Raw genomic sequence first — 26,401 nt, forward strand, 5'->3', positions numbered from 1 at the left:
CATCATAACCCCAGCAGTGCCAACTGCCCTCCCTCCCTCATCCCAGAAGGCATCAGGCATTTCCCCACCAATTCTGTTGGACACAGAAGGAGTTGCTAAAGCTCCCACAAGCAACTGCTTTGGGAAGCTTTGATGGGAACAGTTGGATAGATACCAAGAGGGAAATACACTGCAATTTTTTACTAGAGCGCTATGTGTGAGTGGAGGATAGTATTTACAACCAAAACAAGATGGCTGTTGTGGCCTCTGGCACATTCCTGTTTACATGCGTGCCATCCTACTGCTTCAGTTACAATATTTAGATTCTCTACTGTAGAAACAAGCTTTGGGACCAGCTACGCTTTCCTTTCACCACAGTAACCTGACCCCTGACCTTCATACCTATTGAATTAATTGAAATTAAAACCCTTGAGGGTGAAGGCTCTAACAGAATCAAAGGGCAAAAGCATCCGATGGAGTGAGAAGCGAGAACTGGCCTTTCGGCTGTTTCCAAATGACATGAAGAAATGAGGGACAGAGGAAGAAGAGAAGCAGCTATGTGCACTGAACATTTTGAATCCCATTTTGAACATCTGGTTGAGGGAAGGGTGTCCCTGAGTCACTTTGTACAGACTGAGGCAGCCTGGAAGAATGTTAATGCCAAAATAAATGCTCTGGTCCCTAGCTAGTAGCAACTGGACCACGTATAGAAGTTGCTGAGCCTACTACAGCCTTGGCTAACAGTACAGGGTCTTTTAACTTAGGTAGAAGAGGCTCATGTTTTGGTTTCCCAGGTTCACTCCCTGATGCCAGTGACCCACCCAGGGTGCAGTGTTACATGTCCTCTGCCCTTTTGGGGAGGTTAATGTTCCTATTTTTATCCTCATGGTAATTCAGCTCTTTGTTCCAACAACAAGGTATTCTTATTGTCAGTACAACAGGGTGTGGCCTTCCATGCTTGTCTTCCTTCACACATGGCTCAGACCCTACCTCTGGTTTGTAACCACTGTTGTGTATTTTATTTGTGTTATAGTAACTCCTCCCCCCACTTACTGCCCCATGTAGGGTGACCAGATGTCTCAATTTTATAGGGACCGTCCCGATTTTGGGGTCTTTTTCTCACATAGGCACCTATTACCCCCCACCTCCTGTCCCAATTTTTGACACTTGCTATCTGGTCAGCCTAGCCCCATGCAGCAATTCTATTTACAGTATCATAGAATCATCATCCCCTTTTGACTGAGAGAGAAGAGCTTTCCCTTTACCCTAGCCAGTGCTGGTTGGCTACACGCTTCCCTTCCTCCCCCAAGCATTTCCTTCCTGTGCTCTTTTAAAACTACTTGCCTGTTAATGGGCTAATTCACTCTTTAACTTTCTAACCCTAGTCTAGCCTAATAATCAGGCACACTCCTCACCAGCCAGGCTTTCTCTGGAGGAACCTAATTCGTACTAATAGTGACCATAGTGCTGGCTCAGCTCCATCTCTCAGCACTCTCTCCCAGTCAGCTAGATGGGTTATTAACTCAGTTTGCTCCTGCCCTGGTCTTACAGACAAGTTGTTGGGTACGGTAACACATCTATATATTGAAGCACCATAGTTTTCTCAAAGTTGACTTTCTTATTATTTAGTACCACCATCATCAAGGATACCTGTTATGTATGTTAGCAATAAAGAAGTATTTTTGAGTATAATTTATATATGTGAATGAGTGCCTCAAGGGCTTGGTTTATTTTAGAGTATTCAGATTGCAGGGCTGTATGTTACACTTGAGAGAGATGACCATTACAGCAGCAATCAGGAACCTAAGTGACGCCTGAACCTTTGCAGGATAACTATATATGGAAGAAGGACAAAGCTATAAAGTAACTGCTGCTTGATGGGAATAAAAAGTTTATACACAGAACATGTCAGACGTGTTTAATATCCTCCACCATTATGTGTACAAAGCCTTAGACTTTGGCACCCAGATATATTGACCTGTTCAGGCAGTGGCAAGACTTCAATATCAAGATTACTTTATTTCAAGGTCTAATATTTTGCTTGCCTTGGTTTTGATCAATATTAAAACCTCCTGGGTCAATAAATCTTGATACTAGCCTCAAAAGAAGTCATTATCTTTCATAGAAAATGATTATTTCTCAGTTAAACCCTACATTTAATTTTCCTGTAATCCATCTCTTTCAGTCACACACATTTAACAATTCTTCTTCTGAATAAATTGCACCCTAAAATATCTTAAACATTGCCAATTTAAATTCCTCGTTAGCAGTAACTATGAGATTTTGATTAATTTAGACTCCACTCTTGAAACAATCTCATTTTGTTGCATTAGATATACAATAAAAATAGAGACAGAAAATTCTTTGGATCAAATTAAAAGAATATAAAGACACAAAGAGTGGCATAAGTTACAATTCTGTAAGTAGATGTAAAGGAACATAGACTGGTAAGGGGTGGCAAAGAGGTGTGTAGCAGGTGAAACAATTAACAGGAGAGTAAAGGATAAATCAAGGGGTGATACCAGCATTTATGTTCTCTCTGAATTTGGCCTGTTGGATATTTATGGTACAACAGCTAAAAACAACAAATATATAGTGAAAAGGGCTTCATGGAAATTTGATCTCAAAATATAGATCTAGCCAAATGCAAAAAAGTATTTGACATCCCGAGAACTTTTGCTCATTTCTGTTCGGTGATGGTAAAACTTCAGTGTTGAACAATGTTTAACCTCCAGTCAGAACATAATGCCAGTCTCTACTGTCCACCTTCATGCTTTTTCGTACGCTGCCCCTCATGCTTGGGAGAAACTCCCTGTAAACAACTGGAAAACTAACTCATTATCTTCCTTTAAATCTTTCCTTGCCAACAAACAGTCTACAAAAAATTTGATAGAGGTAAGGCAGCTGGTGTACTGGGACCGCTGCCTATTACACTGACCAATACTGTCTTATTATTTCCTTGTACTCCTGTTCGGTCCATCTGTATCCATCTGTTGTCTCCTGTCTTATACTTCGATGGTAAACTCTTTGGGGCAGGGACTGCCTTTGTTCGGTTTGTCCACCACCTAGTACAATGGGGTCCTGGCCCAGTATTAGAGCACTGAGGCATTATGATAACAAATAATCATCATCATCAGGTAAAGAACACTTTCAAATATTCACAATGAATTTGTGACTGGGCTGAGACTCTCCAATCGTACTAGCCCTAACACAGTGGGGATTAGATTCCCAAATACATTTCGGGGGGGGGGGGGGGGGTTTGGGTGTTTTTGTTGCTGTCTGGGTGGGGTTTTTTAAAACCCATCACCATCACACCATCATGGACACACCGGATCTGGTTGTATGAGGAGTTTCAGAAGTAGTGGAAGGCCAAAGGCATGAAGCTCATTTCTGTCAGTTATTCTCCTCCTTCCTGGCATTTCTGTAGTTTGTGGCTGCTTCTAAGGGGTGAAATTCACTCCTATGCGGAGGCCAGGGTAAGGTCTATACCCTCAAAATAGGATGTATAGGCCATTATATTGGTCCTCTGTGAATTTTACCCAAAGATGTTGATTTTTTTATTCTTTGGGCTTGACTATATGGGGAAATTGACCAGCAGCACTATAGCGGTATAATTATACCTCTATGGCAATGCTGATGACCGTCTGCCCCTGTCCTCCTCCCCCCAGTTTGAACACTGTTCTGGAGCAAGTCACTTTATTCCAGTATAGTGTGTCCACAAGAGGAGTTATACTGGCATAGCTACAGCATTATAATTATGCCACTATAGTTCTGCCAGCCAGTTTTCTCATGTAGACAAGCCCACGGGGTTCTGCAGCAAGTGGCCTATCTGCTGAAAACGTTGTTTTACTGCAGAGTCAGCGTCCATAGTTTTCTTGCATTTACACAGCTTGGAGAGCCATACGTTTTCAGCCACATTATTCCCTTTTCTTTTGCCTGGTCCATTTCACGTTGCTTCACTTTTTTGCTGCAATGAAAATACATTCCCTTACCAAATATCCAGTCAAAGGACATTGCATGCACCAAATCAAAAGCACACAAAAACAAACAGACAACCCAATTCTACACATTTATTCACTTGTGTAAGTGCTACTCAGCATAAATAAAGGTGGCAGAATCTGGTCTCTGATTCTCAGATCAGCATTATTCTTTTATTTTATGTTAGGTATTTGTAAGGTTCTAATCCGCACTATAGACATCATGTGGACATTGACATCAGTGTAAATGCAGAGTAAATTATCATGGAAGTAGATTCCACTATCTGAATTTACTCTGGTGTAATTGAGATAAGAATCTGGCCCTGTATGTTTACTATTTTACCCTGAAGTGTTAAGAGATGAGTTTGTCTGTACCCTAAAAAGACAAAGTAAGAATTAGCTGGGTTTTGGGTGACTTCATTCTTTATTGGAATTTATGTGAGTTCTTAGAGTCCTTTGAATTCTCCCTCTCGGGAACATTCTCTCTTTCTCTCTCTTTGGTAATGTAAAGAAAATCCTTAATCCTACATCTACAAATGAAAGAAGGCTTTGGTATGTTTGCTACTGCTACAGGAGGTGTTAGAAATGAATTACTAGTTTATAACCAACCTGACTTAAAAAGGACAGTATTTCAAAAGTCCTCTTTAGAACGTGGGGAGTTCTGGTCAGTCTTTTTATCATGTCCTGTGTGTTGAAAGAACTTTAAAGTACTGTAGTTCCATTAGTGTCTCTCTCCTGCTGAGTTCTACAATTTAAAATATGGTTCTTACTAGGATTGATCCCAGCTCCTCACAGCCATAGTTTTAAACTGTTCTTCTCCATGAGCCAGGAAGAAATGTCATGAAGTTAAAAACTTTTATTTTCATAATAAATGTATAATTTTTAAAATAAACTGTAGAAATGTTTCTGGTGTTGTTCATTCTCCTGCACTTCCATGATAACGTCTCTTGTTACTTAATTGTATAGTCAACAATTTCCTTGGAAAACAAGGCCAGGCTTTAGAATATGCAAAAAAACCGTAGCTATTATTACCAATGGATACGCTAGTCCAGCCACTGTGGGGTTCTTAACTGTGACCCCCTTTACTCTCCTCTAATTGTATATGTGGGGGCATAGGGAGCAGAACAGGCCCTCAAAAATTGTGCCTGTACAGGGGTGGGCTGGTGCAGGCAGCCCTAGGACACTCCACACACAAAGCCCCCAGGGTAAGGACATGCTGAAGGACTAACAGAATACGAATGGGAGAATATCAGGGGTAGAAGGGGAAGTGTTGGGAATGCTGGTTGTCAAGCTTTTCTGGGCCACTGAGTAGCCCAGTGGGAACTGTGGCCATAACCACCATAAATTAGGGCAGATCCTAATTTGGGAGCAGGGAATTCTGCCCCATTTTGAAGTGTGTGTATGGGGGAATTTTTTTCAGATGGGGAAGTATAAGAAGATTGATTTTGAGATACTTTTAAAGCAGCAGCCCCTTTATGATGCAAGTTTTGGCTGTGAGTGTGTGTTTCCATGCAACATTTTAGTGCTTCCGAATCTCACCAGTGTAAGGGAGAAACGCAGCTTCTTTGGGGGGGTGTAGACTCCACTTCATTTATATGGCGCTTTCCTTCATTTAGGGCGGACAGGACAGCTTCATTTGAGGGGACAAGATGCAATTTTTTTGGTGGGGGACAATTCTCAGGGCAGCACCGCTCTATTTTCAGGGGGATACCTGTTCTCATTTTGCAGGGCCTCCCCTCATTTGAGTGATTTGCTTGGGGTGCCACTCTCCATTTTGGGGATGACTCCCTCATTGGAGTGAGTTTCTCTGAGTGACTCTCCCTCACTTGGAGGCAGCGTTCCCCAATTCTTACAATCTTATCTCAAGTCTCATGATATTTGGCATTTTTCTTAAAGTCCCAGCTCCTGGAATCCTGTGATTAGGTGCAACTCTTGGCTGTCAAGTAAATAAAAAAGCCAGTAAGTTTCTAGGCCCCCTGGCTGCAGAGAAAGGATCAAAGACAGGATCCCCTAAAGGCTTGAAAACCAGGAGGCAAATAAACAGAACCCCAAGTTTATTATTATTTATATCTCTTGATTTTTGAAGGCTTGGGGCTGGTAATGCTGATGTTGGGGTTACATAATGATTGGGGGATGTTGATTCTGGCTGATCCCCCCCACCTGTGGGGCAATGTGGAAGCCCCTGTGTGGATGGGGGGGTCTGGATCGGGGTGACTCCCCCTCATCTGTGGGGCAGTGTCCGTGCAGAAGTCCTAGTGTTGGGGGGAGGGCTGATTCGGGGTGACTTCCCCCTTACCTGTCGTGCGTGTCACTGCGGAAGCCCCTGCCTACGTACAGGAAAAGAGGGGGCTAATTCGGAGCGACTCCCCGCACCCGAGGGGCGTGTCAGTGCGGAAGCCCTGGGGGGCGTGTCTCGCTGGCCCCGCCCCTCCTGCGTGCCAACCCCGGCCGGGCGCCGGCCTAGGCCCGTCTCCAGGGCCGGCCTGTTGCTAGGGCGAGCGAGGGCCGGCCTCCCCCTCCCCTCGGCTCCCAACATGGCGGCGGGTGGTGCAGGCGGCGGCTGCCCCCCGGGCCCGCCGCCGCCGCTGCTGCTGCTGCTGCTGGGGCTGGTGGCGGCGGCCGGGCTGGGCGGGGAGGCGGCGCGGCTGTACCGGCCCGGGGAGGACCCGCTGACCGTGCTGGAGGCGGGCACCGTGCGCCGGGCGCTGCTCAACTCCTCGGCCGCCTGGGTGCTGCAGTTCTACAGCTCGTCGTGCGGCCACTGCATCGGCTTCGCCCCGACCTGGCGGGCCCTGGCCGGGGACGTGAGAGGTGAGTCCGGGAGCCCGGGCCCCCGATCCCTTCCCCGGGGAGCCCAGCCCAGCCTCCCCCGCACCGCCTCGGCCAGGGACGTGACCCTCTGCCCGCCCTCCCCCTGTGCAGGCTCTGGCTGGGGATGTGCATGTAGATTCCCCTCGCCCCCACTGCCTGGCTGCACATGTGAGAGAAGATTTCAGTCTCCCCTACTCCTCCAACCTTGTACCCCCTCAGCCCCTCCACCCACCTCAGCTTTGCCCTGCCCCTGAGATCTGTGCTTTGGGATGTGTACAGTAATGGGGTCCCCCCCCCCTTAACATCACTGATCCTACTGCCCCCCACAATCCCCATTCACACAGCTAGCCACCGTAATAAGCAACTGTCAAAATATGACTCTGGATGTAGAGAGCTGGTTTTAGTTGGTAGATCTCAAAGCAATTTACAGCAGGGCAGCCCCCACCATCCCATCACCAATCCAGTCCCCATAGCAAACTACCCTTAACCTGTCCATCTGCCATCTACCTCGCTTGTATGGGCGGCACACCCACTAGCAGAACCCTGGACAAGGACATCAGGACCTACCTCAACATTATCCCCCAAATCCCAGTTTGCCCCCGCTTTATTTTATTTACTTGTTGATTTGCAAAACACTTGTCACTACATCAGAGTGCTGCCCAGAGAGGAGCAATATGTGATAAATGGCAACAATAGCAGAAATAGTGAAACATATTTTCAAATTAAGTTTGGGGAAAAAAAGAAGAAAAAGAAAAAAGGAATCCCTGCTTTCACTATTATGAAGAAGAGAATTCCACTGCTAGGGTGTTGTGTATGTGCAAATATCCAGTATCCGGGTGCTTCAAGATGTACAAGTGGAAGCTCTAACAGCATATGCGGTATATTTAGATTGTAAATGCTTCCAGGCACTACATCTTCTGTATGTTTTGTAAAGTGCCTACCCTATTTTAAGAGCTAAACAAATAACAAAATAATAGTTTGAGCTGCAGTGCATTCACTTAACTTAAGCTTTGTTAATATAAAAAGGAAGACTGAACACTTGCATAGAGTGTATAGAGAAATGAAGACAGAAAAGAATGAAGTACTGTAAAAATCCAAACTAACTGTAAGCCAAATTCTGGGCAGCATGGGGATTTAGTGCTCAGATACCCTGATGATGAGCACCACCTAAGAACCTGAATAGAACAGAACTCTTGACAAATGAAATGTCAATTCCCTGTTAACAATCTGAGCATGTATGTCTTGAGAAGCCACCTTTATTTCCTTATCATTTTGAAATGCAATAGTCCTATATTGACTATAGGTTTTCACTTAAGCGCTGCCTCCCAGGAATGAACTTTCTGATCCCATTAATGAATTTGTAATATTTGATAAATGAAAAGTGCCTGGCTTTCTTTTGGGTTTTGTGTAAACAATCTCCTTTTACTATTTTTATACATCAGCATGACACCTTGTTCATTTTATGTACAAATAGCTTTCATTGCTTATAGTTAAAATGTATATTTTCTTACTAATAACTTTTTCAGTGACATTTTAAACTTCTCCAGTCCAGAACACTAATTTTTCATCAGCATTCTGGCTTCTTGGATCACCAACCACAAGATTTATATCATCCTTGACATGAGTTTGCCTTTCCCTTCACCTGAATTGAAAGACACATTTGAGAACCGTCTGGATGAACCCTAGCCCAGTTTGAGACAGCACTAGTGGCTAATCTGCAGGGTGGGTCCATATGCAGCACATTCAATGTGTTTCTTGCATATTACTTGACACTATAATGAATTTTCACTTGTGGCCTTCTGGAAGACTGACTCTTACACAGTGCGGCTGCTAATAGTGCTATCTCTCGCTTCTGTACTCTTACAGTTAATACAGACACTCACGTCCTAGCACAAAGCAAAAATAAGTGCTTTATTCCAAAAGGGAGTATTGGGTAAGACTAACAATGGGGGAAATAGGCAGACATTCTGTGTGTGGTGTGAGACTGCACAATGTGCCAGCAGTCATGTAATAGTCATGACAAATTCATTTTGAAATAATGGGTGTTTGATTTGTGTGCCAAAAAAGTTTGGTCACCCCTATCCCTAGGTGTGATGTGTATTTAGTCACTTACGATATTATTATTTTACTATTTTTACTTATTGAGCTAGCAGTGACAGTCATCTCAGAGCCATATAGAATATACACCAGAAAGCTCGCTGCCACAAGTTGCTTTCAGTCCAATATGACATTACTGGTGACCAATCAAATACAAATACCTTTAAAAAAAAAAAACAAAAAAAACATTACCTGGGCGGTACATTAAGCTTGATGGACTGAATGGTAGAAATATGGTTTGAAGAGGAATTTGAAAGAGAGGAGGTGGACGCTTGCCTCTGGAATAGAGGGTCTCCCAACTCTTAATAGCAAAATTGGGTGATTTCCAGAGAAATCTGTGCATGTTGGGACTTGTAAGGAAAGATACCCCTTTGTTCTCTTGTGAAATGCTGATTTTAATGGAACATCTTATTTGGAGCCATTGTCTGTGCTCAACTCAGCACCGTATGGGTTCCAATTATTAGTTTTGAAAAAGACCTTTTGCTTTAAATACATCAGAGCTGGCAGCTCTTTGCAAATATAACCATAGAGTTCAACTCAGCACTTCATAGGATTAGACCTTTATTGAAACTTTATTTATATTATTGTGACCATCTGCGGGGTCGGGGGGAGCACCTTGTGGGAGGAGGGATTTATGCTTCTAGCCACAGTCTGAAAATTTCACCCCTAAAAGATTTACTATTTTGTGATTGGCAGACTTTAATGCATTAGCAATTTGTCAGACCAAAATGGACACTACTAACAATGCAGTTGGTTAGGGCAGTGTCTGAAATAACTTTTCTGTCTTAGTGTCTGGAAAGGTGGTGTTAGTAGGAGACCCGTGGGAACTGCCACAATGAGGAAGGAAATGGAAAATATTTCACACGGGGGGACTACTCTGATTTATCTTTCATGGGTGTTTTACTCAAACACTAAAATGTGTTTCATATCTCCTGGCACTTGGCCACATAAGTAAATTGTACTGATTTAACTAAATTGAGTTAGGAATTTGTTTTGTGAATTTGGTGCATCCCCTTTGTGTGGCTGCTCTTAGGGCTTGTCTACATGACAGCTGGAGCCAAAATAACAAATTCGTTATAATTCACACTTAGTTATTTTGAGGAAAGTTTGAGTGTGGAAACGTTTATTTTGGATGAGGAGTGTCATATTTTGACTTGTTATATCAAACAGGGCACCTAAGCCAAAATACATGCCCCCACACAAATTTACACTGAAATAAATAAAGATGTGATTTTTCAACCTATTTTAGGTATTTCAGTTGTAGTTACCACATTGACAAGACCCTATATGGATCTCTAAATCAATATAAGGCACTCTTATACAGAAACAGTGTCCACACAAGGGGGTTTCAGTGATTGAACTAAAGTAGTTTTACTGATCTGGTTAAATTGGTACAGCTTTTCTATATAGAGAAGGCCTGTGCTAATGTAGTTCACTTTAATTCCTTTTCTGAAGGTCTCATTCTGCAGTAACAACTGCAAACTTCAAAAACTGAAAGCAAGAACCATGGCTGTTTTGTGCAATGCTACGTACGCTGATGGAGCATCAAAATTTATATTTTCATTTAGGTGTCTACTCTTCTATCAGAATAAACATTAAAATTAATTTTGGAGTTGGTCCTGATGGTGCTCAGTTGCTAAAATACTCAGTATTAAAACAGTTCCCGGGACTGCTACTCTGTTTAAGTTTACTATTGCTGTTTTTTAAAGGCAATTAAAACTTGCCTGTAAAATTTGCTTTGGGGCTGGAATTTTACGTAATAGTTCTCAGTGCAAAGATAACTGAAAAACCCTGTAACCACCGCTTCCAAAGTTGACACTTATGTCTGTCTTCCTTGTTTCTTAAATGAACACCTTTTCAGGAGAAGCTGTATAGTTCAGGAATAGACTTTCATGCTAGTTATACACCTGATCAGCAGGGAATACTAATAGAGGGAAGCCCTGCAATATCTCTTATCTGTTACTAAAAATTCATAATGGAGAATACTGCAATGCCTGTAGTACCTAAGAGAAAAAGATTTGTGAAAAGGTGTTCCCTCTTTAATAATGTTTTGATGTTAATATCTTGGATACTTTAGAATATTAAGTGGTGATAGGTTTCATAATCCAGTCAATTTGACCAGCCTTTGAATTTTTTATCGTTTTGTACTTTTATATTTGCAAGGATCTATAGGGGATGAAAATCAGCTTGCTGGCTGGAAAATTCTTCAGAATAAGTAGTCTTTGTTTAAATAATTTTACTGGATTTCCTTTTTCACACAGGATACACATTTGGGATACACATTGGGTCCTTACAGATTGGAGGATCTCTATCAGAAATTGTTTTCCATTGTTATCCCTAAGTTTCATTTTTGGAACAATTTCCAGTATATTTAAATGTATAGCAAAGTATGGCTGTTACTTTGGAAGCACTGGACTAAATTTGGCATGTGAGATGTGGCATGTTAAATTTTTAACTCTTTAGTAATGCAGTGTTGGAAAATCTTGGTACTATTTTTCATTCTGCATTCATTGAAATCTATTTAGGCCTTCCCAGTAATACTAATATCACTTTAAAATCTAATATGCTAGAATGTTGTATACAATCTAGGCTGCGTGTTACAGAGGTGAACAGAAGCATGGGTTTCACTTCCCTGGAAACTAAAGGCTCTTTTATCAGAAGTGAATGCTAAACTGCATGCATCCCAGCTGGTGCTCTTTAACCCAAGTATTTAGCTAGTGATGGGCTTGCATTGTTGTAAAGTAGGCTATTTGCATTAAGTTTATAGTGCTTCTGTTCATTGTGTGTAGGGGGATCAAGACAGGTGGGAAAGGGAGGAGGAATTGTAAAAGTTGAATGAAACAGATACCATGAAGCCAAACTTATTTTTTTAATTTTGTAGTTTAATTTGATAAAATAGACTCTTGTATCTTTTGTGTTCCTGTGAATACATGTCCATCTGCTCTAGGATGCTTATAGTTACTACTGGCGTCTGTTCAGCTGTCGGCATGTTCACTGCAATTGAAATTCTCAATCAGCTACCCCATCCTTCCTGATAAAAATGCAGGAGTTCTTTCAAAGAAAAACAAAGGTAACGCTAAATTTCAAAAGCAGCCTGGCATAGAAATGTCAATCAAGTTTTGAACTTAATGAAATTTTCACGTCCTTTGACACAGAGGCAAGTTTAACTTTAGTACGTTTTTAAATTAAAGGAGTTTGTTGATTCACAGGAATTCATAAAAGAAAAAGAAAAAACTCCCAAAGACACCAGCATTAATAGAAATAGATGGATCTTCAACTTATGCCAAAGCTGTTTGGATTCTTCTTTCCGTATTTTAAAGTAACTACTTGAGGATTCTCCTTCGACATACTGGTGTAGTAGGGAGTGGCTTAAAAAGAAAATTCCTGAGTTCTTATGCATCCAGAAACAATTGTACAGATTAAGCCTTGTGTGCATTCGGAGAACTTTGCTAGGCACAGGCAGCAGTGTTCAGAAATGGTGAGATCAGACACCAGATGTGGTTCTTCTAGCACCCCGCTTGACAGCCATTTTCTAGCGTGACTGTGAACGCGCCATTTCTCTGCGTAGTGCAGGCAGACTTTTCTGGGAATGAGAGAGAACGGCGCTACCAGAACCTGAGCTGTAACTTGCTCTCCACCCTTACCACGTCCTGAAGCACGGTTCTGAAACTGACTTATGTGTGGTGTGACCACCAAACTTGGTAAAACTGTGTCTGGCTGTGAATTGCTTTAAAAATATTATAAGCCCTGTTAAGTACATGGCCTTATTATTTACTTTTGGGAAGAGGGAGGGAGAGCCTTCGCTTCATCTCCACACCTACACGGAAAAATAACTTGTGGGATAAAATTCAGTATTTCCTACAGATGGATGCTTGCATTCCACAACTTTTTTTGTGAAGTATAGCAGTATAGGACAGGAAGAAGGGAGGCATATTACTGTAGCTTATGTCATTGAGCTGTTTCACTGTGAAACTGGAATAATAAACATTAATACAGCTTTTCATGTTGAATATTTCCTAAAATGTTTTTTCCTCAGATAAGTGTATGGTTGCCATCTGTTACACCAACTGGATGATAGTATTAACTATATTAGTTTAGTTATATGCAATTTGAGAATGCAGAACGATGTGATCTGTTGTTCCAGTGCAATTTGTATGATATTGTTTTTATTAGGGTTTGAAATTACCTACTGACGCTAGTCGGATTAAGGTGATTGCACAACATAGCATAAAACATCACTATGATTTTGCTTATTGATCATGATGCAGACATTTTAAAGTTTTCTCTCCTTTTGTCCTTCATACTGTGTTATGGTTTATCGCTAATGAACAATCCCTGATTATTCATAGATGGATACCCTATCTTCGTAATAATAAAACGAATACTTTATCCTTATAGAAAGAATAGCTTGGTGAGCACATTGTTATGCTGAAAATATTGATCTGTAGATGTGGAATGTGTCAGCCATTCTAAGTCAGCAATATTATACAAGTTATTCTTTTTCGGAGAAGTGAACAATAGCTTTCTGCTTCTATAAAGAGGGAGTTTATAGTGGGTTTATATTTTGGGAGTAGGGAAGAAAGTATCCAGAGATTTGACTGTATTTCAGATCGGTCTTCAATCCAACAGTCAGTACCTGAAGACAAAAGTAACTATTTCCTGTAAATATTATTGCTTTTTCTCAGCGCTAGATGATGATTTTACCAGGATAGAAAGATTTAGAATTCTTGCAGGAAGTGTGTGAATAATTCTATGACATACCATTGGCTCCAAGTTTTGTGAGCTATGCTGTACCTTCAGTGCAGAGTAAGGTAAGGGATTGCAACACACTCATTTCTTCTGCCTAGAAATAAACTTTGGGAGAGGCAGTTATTAAGACCATACTTTCCCAATCCACTCAGTATGTCAAAATGGTGAGAGAGTCCTTTTTAAGTCTCTGCCATTGCTGTCCTGAGGACAGCAAGCATTGATGCTTTTTGTCAGACACTTTTTGGTGTGCTGTGAGAATTCTGCATGAACAATCCAGTTTGAACCTACAAAGCAATATTTGAGGCTGTTCAAACTGTTACTGTAGTCTGCCAGATGAAAATAGAATGGAATTAATTATAAACAAATCCTTCTGGAAAATGCCTTGAGTTATGATACTGCTGTAAGAATTCGTCTGTCAATGGTCTTTTGCCTGTCTATCCAAAGAGAGACTACATCCTATTAAGTTATGGATATAGCCAAAAAAAATTGTTTGTACACTTGTTTTGTTCAGTCTAGCAATGTCATGTCATTTTGACGTGACATTAAGGTTGCACTAATTACAGTAAAAGTTATCTAGCTCTTCTTTATGGTTGCTAAGTTTAGAACTCTGGGGCAAAAATATACAGACAATTCTAAAGTTCTTGATGTAAAGCTGACAACAGGAAAGGAGGACTTGTGGCACCTTAGAGACTAACCAATTTATTTGAGCATCCTTTTCTTTTTGCAAATACAGACTAACACGGCTGTTACTCTGAAAGCTGACAACATGAATTTATCCGTTTGCTTAAGTACCACACGTAGGCATAGGACTTAAATGTCAACAGTGTGTTTGAATACCGAAGGATCCGAAAGCTTGGATGCCTGTGTGAACTATCCAAGCTACTTGGAGCTTCAAAATTGAATTGGAAATCTCACAAGAACAGCTTGAGTTGCAGCATTTTGGAATTTACACTTCACAGTCCCTGGAGGGCGTATGTGGGCAAAAACAACAGAGGAAATATGTCAAGATAACATCTTTAAAAATATCTGAATAAAGTTTTGGATGAAAATTTTGAGGGACAATGGTGTTAATTTATCTGAGCCAGTTCACTCATCCCTAATAAGCGTATTCTATCAAACAACAAAATGAGTAATGAAAATGAGTGATAATGATCCTTTTCCAAATGTCAAGCCTTTTATTTTTGGCCTCCGACAAGAAACGCAAATTTCTTTAAAGGCCACTAAAGAATGATTAAAATGATGGTACAGCAAGGAAAGTGACATACGCTATTTCTTGTTTCCTATTGCGGGGGAGGACATGCTGGAGATGGGACCTTTTCAATGCTGAGGGATGGCTTTTGAAGCTCCCCCCTTGAGGATGTCCAGAGTTGTCATGGCTGTTTTCCAATTTCTCTGGGTTAGTTATGGACATTTAATGTTCCCTTGTTTCCTGCTATTATTCTACACAGGTAGGGGAGGAAGGCTGTTGGGGAGTGGGAGTTGCAACAGAATTTTATTTTTAAAAGATTGACTATTTTTCTGTACAGTGCACAAGTATCTCTTAGCAATGAAGCTTAATACATTTAAATGTTTACTGGCAGCATGTACTTCACCATATTACTTTAAAATACCGATAAAGGGGGAAAGAAAACTATTAAAGGCCTCCAAAGGTTCTCTCATCAAAATGGTTTGTGTAAGAATGTTTCAAGCTATTTATCATTCTGAATATTTATTCTCAATAAAACTCTTTACAAAACTTGAAACTACACCCCAATTAATCTTCATAGTGCTGTATTTGCTCAGATATCTTCCAGTTGCATCCAATATGCTCTTGGATAGCACTTGCACCTGAGAGCACAGTCATTAATCAAAATGTGAGCTTTGTGGTTTAATTAGGCATTGCACCATTTTGTAAGCCTCTGAATAAGTTACAAGTTCAGCAAAAAGCAGGTCTATGTTACCATCAGCTCTGATAGATTATACATCATCTATGTAACCATGTAACTGAAAGCCATGCAGATGGGTAGCCATTATGTTCATCTTTGAAAACTGACATGAAGAATACAATTAACTGAGTACTGAGCTTAGCTGATTGGATAAACCAGAGAATACAGTACCTACCATTTGTTAGTGTTGGGTTGGGCACTGTTTCATCCACTTGAACTGAGTAATGCCAGCAGCCTTAGAGATAAGTCTAATTGTTTGCTTTGGATTTCTTTTTCTTTAGATTTGTTGAAAATACTTCTCTCCATTGTGGTAGATGTCATCTTTAGTTAGTTTTCAAAACTAATCAGCCAAATTATTGTTGAGGGTGCAAATGCAGGACAGATGTGGGTAGACCTACAACTTGATCTTACCCCATTGAAGTCGGTGAGAGTTTTGCCATTGACTTCCATGGGAGCCAGAGCATGACCTAAGATAGGATGCCTGGTCACCGCTGCACCAAAAAGTAAATGTGTTTTTTATTTATTTTCAGACTGGGAACCTGCCATCAGGATTGGTGTGCTGGATTGCGGGGAGGAAGAGAACTATGAGACCTGTAAAGAATATGGTATTCTCTACTATCCAACTTTTAGGGTAAGTAGCACGATATACAGCATCAGGCAAATGGTGGTCATTCCATTTTTAAAAAAAATACTTGCTTTAAATCTCAAACGGTTTCTATTATTCCATGTTCCAAACTACAACTGTTGAACCTGCTGCCTGTAGTTAAAAACAGAGTAAACTTACTTACCCAGAATATTGTGTACTTGTTCTTGGATCTGGGTGCTTTCTTTTTCTTCTGCAAAGATTCTTGTGATTATAATAAAAGATGCTTTCAGGCTCTGTTAATCAATAGAATGGAATAGATGATGCAATTATCTGAATCAGCTGGGTTTATGATTGTCCTAAACACTGAATTAGAATTTTTCGAACATAAGAGACATGGCACCAGAAAGCAATATATTCTTTTAAAGTATTTTTGTCTCCCATCACTAAGGTATCTGGATGCAATCTATGTGTTAGCTGTTAAACATGTAAAGATCCATATATCGTAAACAACATTAATAGAGTTGTACATTTTGTCTCAGTTAGTGACATGAGGGTAAATCCAGTAGTTTAAAACTGATACATCAGGGACAAACATGGGATCAAGTAGCTGATTTCATGAGGGACTGTGTGTTAGTGTTGTAATCTTTGAATCAATCCTTCACTAGCCTCATATCATTCTTAATTTTTTACTTCACAGTTTACTTAAATTGAATTTAAAAATACTTTCTACTGTTTGCCAAGAGAATGAGGAACCGTGTTTAATATGGAAATTTTGCATCTAAGGATGAAAATGAACTTCTGTATTTGCCATACTACCAATCTTCCCTGTTGTGTGTAATCATCATTATCATTATTTACCCCATGTGAAAATAAAATGGGGGACAAGGAGAATCTCAATAAAAAGTTTGTAGTGTGAGAAGAGAGGTGTTTGTTCTTCTGATGTTGGGGAAAAACAATAGTGATTTTTTTTCTTCTATCATGTTGTGAGGCCAAAACGTGACTCGTTTCTTCCCAAAGCACAGTATGTTTTGTTTTTTAAAATAGGTAGAAGTTACGTTGCATTATGTATTTTGTTTTAACCACAAGAGGGAGGTAAGACTGTTTAGGGTGTGAGCAGTATCCTTTAGCACAGAATCATAGAATTGCAGGGCTGGAAGGGACCTCAAGAGGTCATTTGGTTCAGCCCCGCATGCTGAGTCAGGACCAAGTAAACCTAGACCATCCCTGACAGGTGTTTGTCCAACAAAACCTCCGGTGAAGGGGATTCCACAACCTCCCTTGGTAACCTATTCCAGTACTTTACTTATCTTTATAGTTAGAAAGTTTATCCTAATACCCAGTGTAAACCCCGTGCTGCAGATTGATTGCTTCTTGTCCCACCTTCAGGGGACATGAAGAACAATTGCTCACTATCCTATTTCATAGAATCATAGAATATCAGGGTTGGAAGGGACCCCTGAAGGTCATCTAGTCCAACCCCCTGCTCGAAACAGGACCAATTCCCAGTTAAATCATCCCAGCCAGGGCTTTGTCAAGCCTGACCTTAAAAACCTCTTAAGGAAGGAGATTCTACCACCTCCCTAGGTAACGCATTCCAGTGTTTCACCACCCTCTTAGTGAAAAAGTTTTTCCTAATATCCAATCTAAACCTCCCCCACTGCAACTTGAGACCATTACTCCTCGTTCTGTCCTCTTCTACCACTGAGAACAGTCTAGATCCATCCTCTTTGGAACCCCCTTTCAGGTAGCTGAAAAGCAGCTGTCAAATCCCCCCTCATTCTTCTCTTCTGCAGGCTAAACAATCCCAGCTCCCTCAGCCTCTCCTCATAAGTCATGTGTTCTAGACCCCTAATCATTTTTGTTGCCCTTCGCTGGACTCTCTCCAATTTATCCACATCCTTCTTGTAGTGTGGGGCCCAAAACTGGACACAGTACTCCAGATGAGGCCTCACCAATGTCGAATAGAGGGGAACGATCACATCCCTCGATCTGCTCGCTATGCCCCTACTTATACATCCCAAAATGCCATTGGCCTTCTTGGCAACAAGGGCACACTGCTGACTCATATCCAGCTTCTCGTCCACTGTCACCCCTAGGTCCTTTTCCGCAGAACTGCTGCCTAGCCATTCGGTCCCTAGTCTGTAGCGGTGCATTGGATTCTTCCATCCTAAGTGCAGGACCCTGCACTTATCTTTATTGAACCTCATCAGATTTCTTTTGGCCCAATCCTCCAATTTGTCTAGGTCCTTCTGTATCCTATCCCTGCCCTCCAGCGTATCTACCACTCCTCCCAGTTTAGTATCATCCGCAAATTTGCTGAGAGTGCAATCCACACCATCCTCCAGATCATTTATGAAGATATTGAACAAAACCGGCCCCAGGACCGACCCTTGGGGCACTCCACTTGATACCGGCTGCCAACTAGACATGGAGCCATTGATCACTACCCGTTGAGCCCGACAATCTAGCCAGCTTTCTACCCACCTTATAGTGCATTCATCCAGCCCATACTTCCTTAACTTGCTGACAAGAATACTGTGGGAGACCGTGTCAAAAGCTTTGCTAAAGTCAAGAAACAATACATCCACTGCTTTCCCTTCATCCACAGAACCAGTATTTATTTAATTATAATAGCCCTTAGCATATTTGAAGATTTACCATGTCCTCCGTTCGTCTTCTTTTCAGAACATGCCTGTTTTTTTAACACTTCCTCATAGGTCAGGTTTTCTAAACTTCTTTATCATATTTTGTTGTTCTGGACTGTTCCCTTAAAATGTGGGGCCCAAATCCGGACACAGCTCAGGCAACACAAGTGCCGAGTAGATCAGGACAATCACATCCTGTGTCTTACATGTGACACCCCTAATAATACACCCCAGGTATTAGCAACTGCACTATAGCGTTGGCTCCTATTCAGTTTGTGATCCACTGTAACCCACAGCTCCTTCTCAGAAGTACTACTGCCTAGCCAGTTATTCCCCATTTTATATTTTTGCATTTAATTTTTCCTGTGTAACTTTGCAGTTGTCTTTATTGGCTTGCATTGTGTTGATTTCAGACCAGTTGTCCAATTTATCGAGTATATCCATCAGTTAAGTTTTGCTTAGTAAATCATCAGTATGAGTCAACCTCTCAATCCTAACCTTGTCTATGAAGTTGGAGACTTCAGTTGAATTTTTTCAGAATGCCTCTGAAAATTGTTTTTTCTGAGGAAAATCTATACAGAATTTTATAAGTCAAAAATTTCTATAAATTTAACAAACTAGTGAGATAAGAGTTTGATTGTTTAAGGATCAGTGGGCAAGATCCACAGCTGGTGTAAATCAGCAATCATTATACCCACACCAGCTGAGGATCAGCCCTTGGAATTTACCAGGCAAGAGTAAAATTTCAGTTGTATATTCTGCTTGTCTGTAAGCTAAGTAACAACATGTGATGAATTAAAACTGTAAAAAGCAAGAACTCATGAAAATTGTGTTCTGCCTCTGCACTGAGCTTTCCTGAAGTACTTTTTCCCCTTGAGCCATGAGTTGTCTTCAAAGGAATGTTTTTTTTTCACCCCACAGTACTTCAAAGCATTTACAAAGCAGTTCACAACTGGGGAAAATTACAAAGGTAAGAAAACCCCACTCTAACCTATCTCAAAAGCATTTATCCTACTATCCCAGAGTACATTCTATAATAAACAAGATTTCTTTACCCATCAATAAAATTCAGACATCCCTAGGCTCTTTAACAGCACAGTAAGCAACTATTTAGAATAGAAGGTTAAAAATACCCTTTGAAAATGAAACTGCAGGGAAAATTTTAGATGGCAGAATGTAATTGCTAGAGTTTACATTTGTCCAGGACGGTAGAGTTAACACCCCTGTGCTTTTAAAATACGTTGTAGTATTTAATTGTTGCAAGTGGGCAGATCCTTCATTTTAAATCTCATGTAAAAAAAAAACCACACGCTTCTCAGCAGCATGGTGTCCCTATTGAAGCACTCGCTTGGCTCTGACTTCAATGGAAGATTGCCACCTTCTGATTTACCAGCACTACTTTCTCCAACACCTGAATTTATTAGAAGTCCTTCATTTAAATATAAAACGACATTGGACTTGATCATTTATGGCTCTGATATGGTCACACCTTGAAGTGGTCTGGCTACAGACTAAAGTAACACATCTTTTCGATTGGACTAACATATAAAAGGCTAGAGGTCAGAAAACAGACCACCTGCACCATTAACCCTTCTGGTAGAATATTATTGCAATTGTACCCGCTTTTTTTAGCGTTTGGGAGGGGGTTGCTTTTGTTGACAAAAAAGTTTAAGTAAAAAGATCTGTTTTTAGGCTCTCTCCTCCCTCCCCCCCCTCCCCCCGATTTCAAAGCTTAAGTTAAATTAAAAAACCCTTTATTATTATTAATTTCCCTTTGTGGCTGGTTGTTACCTTACCTGGGCCATTTGTTAAGAGCGTTACACCAGTGGCTCAAATTTTCAATGCTTGCTGTTAGCCAGCATGCAAACAAAAAGCGTTCATTTGGTCACTGAACATCTCCATTGCAAAAAAGCTGCTTGAACTCCTGCCACTATAAGCGTTGTTTATGTGTGAGTGTAGACCTGTATGAAGCAATATGATAGTGTGTTGAAAACCCTGATGAGAGGCAGATCAGCTGTTTTGAGTTTTTTGGTTTTTTTTAAAGCTCTTGGGGAAAACAACTTTTACAAAAAGTCTGCAAACTTAATCTTGCAAATAAAAGTACTTTTACCCCTTCCTAAAACAAACATAGTCACCTAGCTTTTTAAGTAAAAAACCCCTCAAAACTGAGAATGAGACAACCTGAACTTAGTGATACTTTTCTGTCTTCTGAATAGTTCTTTATCTGTTTTTAGCAGGGTCAGATCGCGAGCTCCAAACTGTTCGTCAGATGATGATTGATTTTCTACAGAACCATTCTCAAGAATCAAGACCACCTGCTTGCCCTCCCTTAGATCCAATTCTGTAAGAACCTTGTTTGAAATAACACAAAATATTGTACACGTAGTATGCTACTCAAATAAAATGTCAAGACGATTTCCAAGGATAAAGAATGTTTTTGTATTTCTGTTTAACAAATACTTAGAGTAAGTTCATGTTGTGGGCAATGAGAACATTGAATTCTTCATGTACTAAATAGCTTTTCTTTTCTTAAAAGGTCCAGTGAGATTGCTTCTCTTTTTGACAAGACTAGCCATCATTATACTGCCATTGTGGTTGAAAGTAGTAACTCCTATGTTGGGCGAGAGGTAATGTGTGACTTGTGAATTTAATCCAATATTTAAATCATGAATATTACAATTGGGGTTATATTTTATTCAGTCAGTGGAACTATGCATGTGAATAAAGGTGCGACTGCTTGCAGGATTGGCACATAAGTAGTGAAAGCCAGATCATATGCATTTAGAATATGACTAAGCCACGTGATGCCATAAGGCATTGGCTTTTAGTTTAGTCACAGAGAGGAGTGCATTTTTTAAAGAAATGCAGTGTTACTTTTCTGACTATTTGGATTCCTTTCATTCCTTAGTAGAAGTTTAGTTTATCCTCCTCAATATTAGCAAAATACTTCTGACTGTCAAACCTCACATCATCACAGGAAAAATATTTCAGATCATGAATGGCATTGCTTTATCACTATTAGAGAACCATTCATAAAGTTTGTTCCTGTTGGTCTGCTTTTGCAACATAGTTATTTTACTTTAATCTGTATGATATACTAGGTGTGTCTGTGTGGTCCATACATCACACTAATTAAAGTAGAAAAGCCACCAAAACCAAGACAATACAGAATATTGTAGTAAAACTCTTCGATGATGATCTTAGCTCAGTTTGTGCTGAGGTGTAGTAGACTCTGCAGGAATTGTATGATACTACATTTAGGGTATTGCATATCCTGTATGTTGTTATAATGTGGAAATAGGCTATGTTTTTATTGAATGTCTCAAATTGGCCCAAGCTGCTAATGTTTCTTGGAGTCAGGGCCTAATTGCCCATTTAAATCTTATAACAGATTGTTGTGTGTGGATATCAATCAGTGAAGCAATTAAATATGTCATTGTAGCAGGTAAGTGAGGTAAGAACCCCTCTGGGGTACTTGGCACATCCAAAGGAAGGCTAAGTAAAGACACAGCAGGGTCTTTTGCAGCAGAAAAGGGCCAATAAAATGCCAGACTGAAACAAGCTGCTTGGTGGGAGGGATGTAGATAATGCCAGTGCTAGCAGTGTGCTATACAACTTAAAAAGAAAAGGAGTACTTGTGGCACCTTAGAGACTAACCAATTTATTTGAGCATAAGCTTTCGTGAGCTACAGCTCACTTCATCGGATGCATACTGTGGAAACTGCAGAAGACATTATATACACAGAGACCATGAAACAATACCTCCTCCCACCCCACTCTCCTGCTGGTAATAGCTTATCTAAAGTGATCATCAAGTTGGGCCATTTCCAGCACAAATCCAGGTTTTCTCACCCTCCGCCCCCCCACACACAAACTCACTCTCCTGCTGGTAATAGCCCATCCAAAGTGACCACTCTCTTTAAAATGTGTATGAAAATCAAGGTGGGCCATTTCCAGCACAAATACAGGTTTTCTCACCACCCCCCACCCCTTTTTTTTTTTTTCAAAAAAACCGCACACACACAAACTCACTCTCCTGCTGGTAATAGCTCATCCAAAGGGACCACTCTCCCTACAATGTGCATGATAATCAAGGTGGGCCATTTCCAGCATAAATCCAAGTTTAACCAGAGGGGCGGGGGGGGTAGAAAAAAACAAGGGGAAATAGGCTACCTTGCATAATGACTTAGCCACTCCCAGTCTCTATTTAAGCCTAAATTAATAGTATCCAATTTGCAAATGAATTCCAATTCAGCAGTTTCTCGCTGGAGTCTGGATTTGAAGTTTTTTTGTTGTAAGATAGTGACCTTCATGTCTGTGATTGCGTGGCCAGAGAGATTGAAGTGTTCTCCGACTGGTTTATGAATGTTATAATTCTTGACATCTGATTTGTGTCCATTTATTCTTTTACATAGAGACTGTCCAGTTTGACCAATGTACATGGCAGAGGGGCATTGCTGGCACATGATGGCATATATCACATTGGTGGATGTGCAGGTGAACGAGCCTCTGATAGTGTGGCTGATGTTACTAGGCCCTGTGATGGTGTCCCCTGAATAGATATGTGGGCACAGTTGGCAATGGGCTTTGTTGCAAGGATAGGTTCCTGGGTTAGTGGTTCTGTTGTGTGGTATGTGGTTGTTGGTGAGTGTGTGCTTCAGGTTGGGGGGCTGTCTGTAGGCAAGGACTGGCCTGTCTCCCAAGATTTGTGAGAGTGTTGGGTCATCCTTCAGGATAGGTTGTAGATCTTTAATAATGCGTTGGAGGGGTTTTAGTTGGGGGCTGAAGGTGACGGCTAGTGGTGTTCTGTTATTTTCTTTGTTAGGCCTGTCCTGTAGGAGGTGACTTCTGGGAACTCTTCTGGCTCTATCAATCTGTTTCTTCACTTCCGCAGGTGGGTATTGTAGTTGTAAGAATGCTTGATGGAGATCTTGTAGGTGTTTGTCTCTGTCTGAGGGGTTGGAGCAAATGCGGTTGTATCGCAGAGCTTGGCTGTAGACGATGGATCGTGTGGTATGGTCAGGGAGAAAGCTGGAGGCATGTAGGTAGGCATAGCGGTCAGTAGGTTTCCGGTATAGGGTGGTGTTTATGTGACCATTGTTTATTAGCACTGTAGTGTCCAGGAAGTGGATCTCTTGTGTGGACTGGACCAGGCTGAGGTTGATGGTGGGATGGAAATTGTTGAAATCATGGTGGAATTCCTCAAGGGCTTCTTTTCCATGGGTCCAGATGATGAAGATGTCATCAATATAGCGCAAGTAGAGTAGGGGCGTTAGGGGACGAGAGCTGAGGAAGCAGTGTTCTAAGTCAGCCATAAAAATGTTGGCATAGTGTGGGGCCATGCGGGTACCCATAGCAGTGCCGCTGATCTGAAGGTGTACATTGTCCCCAAATGTAAAATAGTTATGGGTAAGGACAAAGTCACAAAGTTCAGCCACCAGGTTAGCCGTGACATTATCGGGGATAGTGTTCTTGACGGCTTGTAGTCCATCTTTGTGTGGAATGTTGGTGTAGAGGGCTTCTACATCCATAGTGGCCAAGATGGTGTTATCAGGAAGATCACCGATGGATTGAAGTTTCCTCAGGAAGTCAGTGGTGTCTCGAAGGTAGCTGGGAGTGCTGGTAGCGTAGGGCCTGAGGAGGGAGTCTACATAGCCAGACAATCCTGCTGTCAGGGTGCCAATGCCTGAGATGATGGGGCGTCCAGGATTTCCAGGTTTATGGATCTTGGGTAGTAGATAGAATATCTCAGGTCGGGGTTCCAGGGGTGTGTCTGTGCGGATTTGATCTTGTGCTTTTTCAGGAAGTTTCTTGAGCAAATGCTGTAGTTGCTTTTGGTAACTCTGTGGGATCATAGGGTAATGGCTTGTAGAAAGTGGTGTTGGAGAGCTGCTGAGCAGCCTCTTGTTCATATTCCGACCTATTCATGATGACAACAGCACCTCCTTTGTCAGCCTTTTTGATTATGATGTCAGAGTTGTTTCTGAGGCTGTGGATGGCATTGTGTTCTGCACGGCTGAGGTTATGGGGCAAGTGATGCTGCTTTTCCACAATTTCAGCCCGTGCACGTCGGCGGAAGCAGTCTATGTAGAAGTCCAGTCTGCTGTTTCGACCTTCAGGAGGAGTCCACTAGAATCCTTCTTTTTGTAATGTTGGTAGGGAGGCCTCTGTGGATTAGTATGTTGTTCAGAGGTATTCTGGAAATATTCCTTGAGTTGGAGACGTCGAAAATAGGATTCTAGGTCACCACAGAACTGTATCATGTTCGTGGGGGTGGAGGGGCAGAAAGAGAGGCCCCGAGATAAGACAGCTGCTTCTGCTGGGCTGAGAGTATAGTTGGATAGGTTAACAATATTGCTGGGTGGGTTGAGGGAACCATTGCTGTGGCCCCTTGTAGCATGTAGTAGTTTAGAAAGTTTAGTGTCCTTTTTCTTTTGTAGAGAAGCAAAGTGTGCATTGTAAATGGCTTGTCTATACAACTTAGTTCTTGCCTCAAGGAGATGACTGTCTACTCCTGCATATAAATCTTTCTCTACGTGAATGGGTAGTTTTATGTGCCACATTGCCTAATTAAATGTGAAACTTAAGGACACTGACAAAATGTTGTGCCATCATTCTAGTGTAGACTGGATAGTAAGTATTTTCAGCCTCTTGAACTGAGGTATGAGGAAGTGGAAAATTATTTTCATATGAAGTTTGGTTTGGCCCCATTTCACAATCTAAAGAGCTACGGTTAGCCTACACAACTTTTGTTAGTTTTCTACTACTGCCAAAATCTAGGATAAGTAACGAAAACAAATTGCATGATTACTAGGCATAATCTGTTTAGAAACATGCAGTGTGTGTTTGACCATTCTGATTACATTAGACAAGGAGCTGGCTAGTGGCAAAACCGGAGTTATTTGAGCTCAGAAAAATGGAAGCCAGTGCCTGAAATATTGGCTTTAAAATCCTTGTATGTATGTAACATGTCATCACAGACCAGTGGGTGTGTAACAGATATCATCTTATCTGTGTTTGGAGGCTTCTCCAGGACATTTCATCTGTCTGTCTCTGTCTCTCTCTCATATGTGGTCTTTAGACATGTGAGACTTGAGGGGGGGGAAGTCAGGATGGGCTAAGGAAAAATCCTACAGCTCAGAAGACAAGAAAAAATAGTTTCCCCCAGTGAAGTAAAATTTCTGTTGAACAGAAATTGTTAGTGTCCATGTTGGAATACTAATAAATACTAGGGCTGTTGAGAGATTAAAAAAATTAATTACATGATGAAACAATAATAGAATACCATTTATTTAAATATTTTGGGTGTCTTCTACATTTTCAAATATATTGATTTCAGTTACAACAGAGAATACAAAGTGTACAGTGTTCACTTAATATTTATTTTTATTACAAATATTTGCACTGTAAAAAACAAAAGAAATAGTATTTTTCAGTTCCCCCATTACAAGTACTGTAGTTGAACTTACAAATGTAGAATTATGTACAAAAAAACTGCATTCAAAACCAAAACAATGTAAAACTTTAGAGCCTACAAGTCCACTCAGTCCTACTTCACATTCAGCCAATTGCTCAGACAAACAAGTTTGTTTACATTTACGGGAGATACTGCTGCCTGCTTCTTGTTTACAA

The 26,401-nt window shown here is 41.0% G+C and overlaps 1 protein-coding gene across 2 annotated transcripts in view; it reads left to right on the forward strand.

The window, feature by feature from the left end:
• Window positions 1-6,472: 6,472 nt before the first annotated feature.
• The window catches only part of QSOX2 (quiescin sulfhydryl oxidase 2), a 39,437-nt gene continuing 19,508 nt past the window's right edge, over window positions 6,473-26,401 (forward strand). The window contains exons 1-5 of one of the 2 annotated variants that reach the window (XM_048822913.2): window positions 6,473-6,767; window positions 16,069-16,169; window positions 19,691-19,739; window positions 21,007-21,112; window positions 21,306-21,396. In XM_048822913.2, the coding sequence (XP_048678870.2) occupies window positions 6,491-6,767; window positions 16,069-16,169; window positions 19,691-19,739; window positions 21,007-21,112; window positions 21,306-21,396 (624 nt within the window). In that variant the 5' untranslated portion in view covers window positions 6,473-6,490. Of the gene's footprint in view, window positions 6,768-16,068; window positions 16,170-19,690; window positions 19,740-21,003; window positions 21,113-21,305; window positions 21,397-26,401 lie in introns of both variants that reach the window. The other variant, XM_048822912.2, reaches the window with a different exon arrangement.

Source organism: Caretta caretta, chromosome 16, assembly GCF_965140235.1.
Source record: "Caretta caretta isolate rCarCar2 chromosome 16, rCarCar1.hap1, whole genome shotgun sequence".
Taxonomy (NCBI): domain Eukaryota; kingdom Metazoa; phylum Chordata; order Testudines; family Cheloniidae; genus Caretta; species Caretta caretta.